Below are 7,838 nucleotides of genomic sequence, written 5' to 3'. Positions count from 1 at the left end.
GGATTGGATCTGCTCTGTGGCTTTAAGGGGTTTGGGAGTTTGAGTGCTGCGGCTGCAGGAACCGTAGATCCCGGCGTCGGGGCTTCCTACACCCGCCCTGCAGTCAGAGGTGTAACACGTAGAGGGGTGTTTTTACTGTAAAAGCTATTATGTATGCTAATCGTATGAAAATATTGAATAGAGAGTCAGATGTTGCTTGGGTTCGGTACTGGATCATTAAAAAGTTTGGGGAACCTGTGGTATTTCGGAGGAGTCCAGCAGCTGCGGCTGAGGACCCAGCGGGCAGGGTGGGCTGGGTTGCCCTCCGGCTTCCCTCCAAGCAGTCAGCCCCGCTTAGGGTCCCATGCCCCCGGGTGACAGAGCCCAGGGCCTGGGTGGGGCGGAGGCTGTGCGAGTTCCAGCGTGTGGAGAGGTGGGGGCAGGTAGGGCTGCGTCAGGTGGCTGGAGCGGGCAGAAGTCAGGTCCTGGGGAGGGTCATGCATGTGACAGACAGGTGGAGTGGGGGCCGGCCAGGTGCACTCAGTCACCTCGGCAGCCCAGGCAGGATCCCTGGCCCCGACCTCTGTCCAGACACGCCCACACGGGGGCCATAAAACCTCGAGAGAGGGCGGGGAGGAGGAGGACCAGACGTCTGGATCCCTGGGCCGCTGGCGAGCTGGGTCTGCAGCTGCAGGTCCCCCAGAGCGCCGTCTACACTGAGGAGGCGACCCCAGCATGAGGAGGTAATGCCCAGCGCCTGCAAACCTGGGTCCCCACCCAAACACCCCACTCACAGCTTTGCTGTGTGGTCACTTGGGTCCAGGAGCCCTGGACGCAGGGGCCAGCCCCTGGGGCACCTGGGTCCCCAGCCCAGCCCGGTTTCAGGTGGGGGTCGGGGCTCTGTCTGCAAACCCGTGTCTGGCTGGTCCCCAGGAGCGCCGTCTCCTCCCGGGTGTTAGCGGCTTGGGGACACAGCTCTCCCTCCCGCGTCCTCCAGAATGATTGTGGCCCCTGGGCTCCCGCTCCAAAGGCCACCCCTGTGGCTCCTGAGAGACAGCACTGTCCCTCGGGGTCCCTTGACCCTGTGGAGAATCACCCGGGAGCCCCTGGAAGCGGGTGGGAGCCACCAGGGCCAAAGAAGGCAGGTCTGTGACTGACGAAATGAAAGTGGGGGTCAAGACGCTGAGCCGGGGCTGGAGGCTGGGGGGCGATGTGGGCGGGGCAGCTGGAGCCCAAGGGGTCGTCACCCCGGGAGCTGGGGTGTGAGGCCCGGGGAAGCACTGGGGCTCCTCCAGGACCCTGAGGTCAGAGGCCATTTCCCCTGAGGGGGTCTCCCTCCTCCCCCTCCACCTGTGGCAGGGGTGGGGGGGTGGGGGCCCCCCTCCCCCCCTCCCCCTCTAAGCCAGAGCTCTCCCCGGCCCTCCTGTCCTGGGGGCTTCTCCTAGGGACCCCAGCGTGGACCAGAGGCGGGCTGATCAGTGACGTGGGGACCTCTTGGTGTCCAGAGCCTCTGTCTAGGGCCGGTGCCCAGGAGAGGCAGGGTAGCTGACCAGACTGGGCCAGTGCCCTGCAGTCCAGGGCAGGCCCCCGCCCTTTGCCCCCTTGGAGTGCAGGGGAACCTCCACCCCAAAGTGCTGAGTAACCCGGAGGAGCGAAGGTCTTTGTGGGGCTGGAATCGGGGCATCAGGCAGAAAGCCTTGATGGGCCGCCCCTCCCCCTCCCCCAGCCACGTGCTCCCGGCCCCGCCCAGCTGCGGCGCAGAAACCTTCCTGCCCACGGGCTGCCGCTGCCCAGAGATAGATGCACTGAGGCGTGTCAAACATTCCGAGTTTATTTAAGCAAAACTCAATTCAAATCGGGCGGCATCCAATCTAGCAGATAGAAAGGAGCCCCAGGGAGCTGTACACAGTGAAAGACTTCTACAGGCCGGGTGGTGGCGGGGCGGTGAACAAGGAAGTTCCTGTAAGCGAGGGGCGCTGGTTGTGGTCGGGTCACCTTCCTTCAGGGGAAGGCAGGGCCACGAGTGCCGCCTGGCGGTTCCGGATTGTCTGGCTCAGGATTCCATCCCTGGGAGGGGAGGGCCCATCCCCACCCCACCCCACCCCACCCCACCCCACCCTGTACTGAGGTCTCAGTTTGGTGATGAAAGCTCAACTCAGCAACTCCCTGGGGGCCTGTTGTATTTTAATAACGCAAAAGACACCGGGCACATGCACACCACACACGCGCACGCTACGCACACCCACACCACACACACGGCAATGCACACGCACAGGCACACGCGGGCACCCTAACCCCACACCACACGTCCCCGCTGCAGTCAGCCCCGGCCGTCCTCTGCTCTCCCGACCCGGCTTGTCTTGGGTGAGGCCTCCTCACTGCTGAGTCCCTTGGTCACCTTCTGTCCTGTGTATCCCTCCACATCTCCTGCCTTCGGCCATTGCTCCTCGGACCCCCTGCTTGGGCTGGGTCCTCGACCTCCCTGAGGTCAGGCTGGACGTGCCCAGGCAGAGCACCCCATCCTTCCCGCCCAGGTAACGGCCCCGGCGTCCACCCACGGCTCTGGGACAGAGCGGAGTGCCACCTGCCTCTGAGGAGCCACGGGCACAGCCTCAGGGGTGCTGCGGGCTTGAGTGCCTGCCAGCTGAGCCCCAAGCCCGTGCCCCATCAGTGCCACAGCCCCACTGCGCCAGGCCCCGACGGTGCGGCCGGCACAGGCCGCGGAGCCAGAGGCAACGCTGGGACCACCAGATCCACGCAGTAACCCGGGCCTGCAGGGTGGGGTCCGAGGGCCCGGGAGCAGGTGTGGGCCTGTGGAGGCCCCATGTCTGTGCCTGCGTGGCCTGCTCTGCGACGTGGGGGACAGCAAACCACCTGTGGACCTGATCACCACCCGGCCCTTGGCCGCCCTGGCTGGACCATCGCCGGCCACGCCAGGCGTCATGTCTGGAGGTTGCGGGGCAGAGGCGGAGCCTCGCCGTCTCTCACTCTCCCCCCTGGTCCCGCAGGCTCCTCCTGATCACCAGCCTGGGGGCTGCGTTTCTGCTGGAGGCGGGCTCAGCATGGAGCCCCCAGGTATGTGGGCTCCTCGCCCAGCCACCCCTTGGCTTCCGCCCTCAGCCCCACCAGCAGCGGGTGGAGAAAGGCACCGGCCGGCCTAGGGCAGGGAAGGCGTGGCACCCATGGGACTACAGGTCCTGCGCACCGGGCGGGCCCGTGGGCACTGGGGGACCCTCAGGAGGAGGGGAGCGGCCCCTCTGCGGGGTCTGATGGACAGGTCTCGACGACCCCAGGTGAGCCAGGTGGAGGAGGGGGCCTGATGACGCTCACCTGTGCTGCGAAGCCCAGGGCACCTCCACGTGCCGGGCTGCCCAGGGGCCAGGACCGTGCTGGGGCCGTGTTCTTCACCAGGCCTGGGTCCGGGCCACTCAGCCCTACTCCCCGGGAGTGCCAGGTGAAGGGGGAGACACAGGAAGACCGGCACAGCTGTCCCACAGCTGCCGGGCACTGGTCACTGGGCTGGGTCACCCGTTTCATTTGCTCCCCTGTCCCCACTGGCCCCGCAAGGAAGTACGGGCAGAGGAGCTGGCCCCCCTTCCTCAGGCCACCAGGGGACAGGTGGTGCAAGTATAGACCCCATGCTGTCCCCAAGTCTCCCCAGAAACCACACGGCCTCCAGCCAGTCCCCAGAGGAGGACCCTTGGAGGACCGCACTGTGCCTCACCTGCGACCTCTCTCTCCCAGGTCCTCGTCCAGACCAAAGGCAAAGTCGGGGCTGAGCAGGACACAGAGGAGTGAGTGCCCCCGGCAGCCTCTCGCGCCTTCCCCCGCTGTGCCCCCTTTGGGCCTTCCCTGAGCTGGGGGCCTTCATGGATGGAGGGGGGTCCTGTCCAGCAGCTTTGGGGAGGGGAGGCACCGGAGCCCCTGAGATCCATGAGCGACCGAGCAGAGCGCAGGGCCTGGAGGATCCAGTCCCCCCCTCCTGCCCCGCCCAGCTCCCCTGCTCCCCTGTAGCCTCCAGGGTGGCTCCCGCCCGGGGTGGCCGAGGCAGCAGACTGAGCCAGCCGTGCCCCCTTCCCGCACCCACGTGAGACGGCCGGCCAGGCGGGAGGACGCGGCATCGCCTGCAGACTGGGCTCCGCTGACCTCTGCACAGGAGGGGCCCCGGCCAAGCCCACGGAGCCTTCTCAAGGCCTCACCCTCAGGGACCTTCCCGGGCCCCACGCACATGAGGGGCGTCGTGGGGACGCCTGGCGCGCGGGTCTGGGTTGGGGGCGGGGCAGGGGTGCTGTCCTGGGGTCTCCCGCTGCGCACGGTGACCTGACCCAGACGCTCTTGCCCACAGGGCCTGGGGCGCCCGAGCGGTGGAGCCTCCGGAGAAGGACAGCCAGCTCATGGGGCTGTTCATGGCGCCAAAGCTCTTGGCCACCACCGGGGAGAAGCAGCCAGGTCAGGGCAGGCGCTGCCCCCTGGGGAGGGGGCTCGCAAGGGGCTGACGTGGACGAATGAAGCCTCGGGAGGGAAACTGAGGCCACACTTCCCTCTGTCTGTCCCTAGGTGCCGAGGCCCTGGCAGAGACCAAGGACACCCTGGGCCGTGTCCCAAGCCCCCGGTGGGGCCCTGAGCCTGACCATGACAGCCTGTACCACAACTGGCCCGAGGAGGCCCAGGGGGAGGCAAGGCCCTGGGCTCAGGTGCTGCCACCTCAGCAAGTGCTTCAAGGGCCAGAGGAGGACCGAGACCACATCTACCACCCCAAGGAAGACTCCTGGGAGCCTTGACCCCCCCAACTGGAAAAAATAAACCCTGCAAAGAGGCGGAGGCCACATGTGTCTTCAAGAACAGTGATTGTGGGCCCCGCCTGCTCTGTCTGGGAGAAGGGGGGCCACAGGCTGGCCCCCGGGCAGCCCCAGGCTGACGCTTGGCTCCTGCACCCAGCGCCCATGCTCTGAGAGCCATCTGCTTCCCCCAGGCCTCCTCACGTGCTGGGGTGCGGACGGAGCTTCTCCGGGCTCCCCGCGGACAGGACCGGAGAATGGAAACAGGGAGCCCAGTCGCTGACTGCTCAGGGGGACAGGGGGACAAGTGGGCAGGTGCTCGGGGGGACGGGCAGGCAGGGGCGCAGGTGACTGGGGCTGGACTTGGGCCCAGCCTTTCTGTCCTCATTTTCTGGGCAGTTGCTGGCGCTCTCTGAGGTGACCAGTCCTCTGGCACGGCCTGGCTCAGCAGGCCTGATGTCGCAGACGCAGGTATAGGGTCACTGGAATTTTCCACAAGTTGTACGTGTGCTGGGGTGTGTGCAAGTGCAGGCGGGGTTTCTGTGTGGCAATCGTGCTCCGGCATCGAGAGGGAAGCACTTGGTGCCTGAAACTTCCCCGCCGCCCAGACTGAGCCTGCTGGGGGCTAAGACAGAACGAGGCGCCCGGCTGCTCCAGAGACCGTGGGTCTGTCCTGGGGACCTCACGTGCCCTAGAGCTCCTATGTCACCCCACGAGTCCCAAGCTCCTGGGGGCCTCAAATGGCAGCCTCACCTCCAGATGCGCTGCTCAGAGGCGTGCATGCCTCCCGGCTTCGCGGCCCCACAGACAGAAGCTCTGTTGCCCCCAGTACCAACGAGGAGACCGAGGCCCCGGCAGTGACCTGCTCAGACCCGAGGTCGATGGTGGCCATGGCCCTGGGCAGCCCACGGTGGTGTTTGTGGCCAAGTCTCTCTCCAGCCCTGCTGGAGCCAGGTCCCCAGTGGGCACTGCCTGCCCCGAGGGCACAGCCGGAGACCCAGCAGGAGCAGGGGACTTGGGGGTGAGCAGGAGACACTGGCAGAGGCCACAGGCCGGCTCAGCCCCCGTGGCCCCCGCCCCCCACTCCCAGGCGCACTCCACTGCTTCGCCTTCTACAGAGGGTGCCAAGCCCTGGGAGCGTGGGCCGCCTGCCTCTGCTCCCCCTTCTACAGAGGGTGCCAAGCCCTGGGAGCGTGGGCCGCCTGCCTCTGCTCCCCCTTCTACAGAGGGTGCCAAGCCCTGGGAGCGTGGGCCGCCTGCCTCTGCTCCCCCTTCTACAGAGGGTGCCAAGCCCTGGGAGCGTGGGCCGCCTGCCTCTGCTCCCCCTTCTACAGAGGGTGCCAAGCCCTGGGAGCGTGGGCCGCCTGCCTCTGCTCCCCCTTCTACAGAGGGTGCCAAGCCCTGGGAGCGTGGGCCGCCTGCCTCTGCTCCGCCTTCTACAGAGGGTGCCAAGCCCTGGGAGCGTGGGCCGCCTGCCTCTGCTCCCCCTTCTACAGAGGGTGCCAAGCCCTGGGAGCGTGGGTCGCCTGCCTCTGCTCCCCACTCCCAGGCGCACTCCACTGCTCCCCCTTCTACAGAGGGTGCCAAGCCCTGGGAGCGTGGGTCGCCTGCCTCTGCTCCCCGGTGTCACTAGGCAGCACTGCTTCTGCAGAGTGACGCTGGTGGGTGAGGCATCCAGGCAGGGAACGAGACAACTGAGGTCATTCCTGGGAGCCGCAGCCCTGGCTTCCCTGATGCAGTGGTCCTGCCGGGGACCCTGGACGCTGCACCTGCATCTGGGGGCACAGGCTCTTGGCCAGGCGGTGCCCGGCGACCCTCATCCCCACACACCTGAGCTTCCCTGAGCCACAGAGCAGCTGTGACCCACTGCACCTGTGGGACGTTCTTCCTCAGTGGACGGCTGGCAAGGGTGGTCTGTGCTCTTCCCTGAGTCTGAGCATTTGGTTGAACTCAAGGCCCTTCTGGTGGGCACTGGGGCTCCCCAGCAAGTGGACTAAGTGAAAAGTACTGTGACACTGTGACTTATAGTCAGAAATGTGCGTGATCTTCACCCCTGATCCTGGCACAGAGCTCCTAAAACCCTCAGAATTTCCTGAGTGATGGGCGTGATAAAGTTGTCCTTTGCTGTGTGACTGAGGTGACTCTGGGAAGGTCCCTAAGGATGGGGCCAGTTGCAGGGAACCGGCCAGGAATTGAGGGTTGGAATCTCCAGCCCCACGCCCAGACCTCAGGGAGGGGAGAGGGGCTGGGGGTTGGATCAATCGCCAGTGGCCAGCGACTGAATCAAACAGCCTGTGCAGTGAAGCCTCCACAGAAACCCAGAAGGATGGGTCTGGAGAGCTTCGGGCTGGTGAGCACGTGGAGGTGCGGGGAGAGGGGTGCTGGAGAGGGCGCGGAAGCCCCTCCCCGTACCTCGTCCACCTGGCTGGTCCTGAGTCCTATCCTTTTAGGATAAGCGGTGATCTAGGGAGTGAATGTTTCCCTGAGTTCTATGAGCCGCTCTAGAAAACTAACTGAGCCTGAGGAGGGGTCATGGGAACCCTCTATCTACAGCCGGTCGGTCAGAGGCCTGGGTGCCCACCTGGACTTGGGACTGGCATCTGGAGTGGGGGTATCGTGGGGGGCAGTCCTGTGGGACTGAGCCCTGAACCTGAGGGATCTGACGCGTCCCCGGGCAGGGGGTGTCAGAACCAAGTGGACTGCGGGACACCGGCTGGTGCTGAGGGGCTGCCTGGCGGAGGGGGAGCCCCCTGCCCCTCCCCACCCCCCCACACAGTGGAATTGGTGACCGGAATCATTAAACGCCCCAGTGCCAAAATGGGCAAGAGATTGACCATTCATGTCACCAAAGAAAATAGAAGGCACACACACCCACGAGAAGATGTTCAACATCATTAACGCTCAGAGAACTCACCACTACGGTCCCCTTGGAGCGGCTCACGGGAGAGACCAGCAGCCAGGATGAGGACCGGGGGCTGGAATGCACATTCCCAGGGCTGCGGATGTAAACCAGCTCAGCTGCTTTGGAAACGGTTTGGGAGTTTCTTACAAAGTCACACATACACACGCCCTACGGCCGAG

At 65.6% G+C, this 7,838-nt stretch overlaps 1 protein-coding gene across 1 annotated transcript; it reads left to right on the top strand.

Moving 5' to 3' along the window:
• The first annotated feature begins 598 nt into the window (after positions 1–598).
• On the top strand, positions 599–4,805 carry PRAP1 (proline rich acidic protein 1). The gene is made up of 5 exons (XM_082424863.1): positions 599–722; positions 2,988–3,054; positions 3,724–3,773; positions 4,325–4,428; positions 4,537–4,805. The coding sequence occupies exons 1-5, from the start codon at positions 715–717 to the stop codon at positions 4,758–4,760; spliced, it is 453 nt and encodes a 150-aa protein (XP_082280989.1). The 5' UTR covers positions 599–714; the 3' UTR covers positions 4,761–4,805.
• The last annotated feature ends 3,033 nt before the right edge of the window (positions 4,806–7,838 follow it).

Source organism: Balaenoptera physalus (assembly GCF_965194825.1).
Source record: "Balaenoptera physalus genome assembly, chromosome: 14".
Classification (NCBI taxonomy): Eukaryota; Metazoa; Chordata; class Mammalia; order Artiodactyla; family Balaenopteridae; genus Balaenoptera; species Balaenoptera physalus.
This window is presented reverse-complemented; position numbering and strand designations above follow the sequence as displayed.

What these genes read in the sequence shown, in the direction of transcription:
- PRAP1 (XM_082424863.1), top strand. An exon ending in GCTCAGCATGGAGCCCCCAG is followed by an intron (nt 3,055 to 3,723) that starts GTATGTGGGCTC and finishes TCTCTCTCCCAG; the next exon opens with GTCCTCGTCCAGACCAAAGG. An exon ending in GCTGAGCAGGACACAGAGGA is followed by an intron (nt 3,774 to 4,324) that starts GTGAGTGCCCCC and finishes TCTTGCCCACAG; the next exon opens with GGCCTGGGGCGCCCGAGCGG.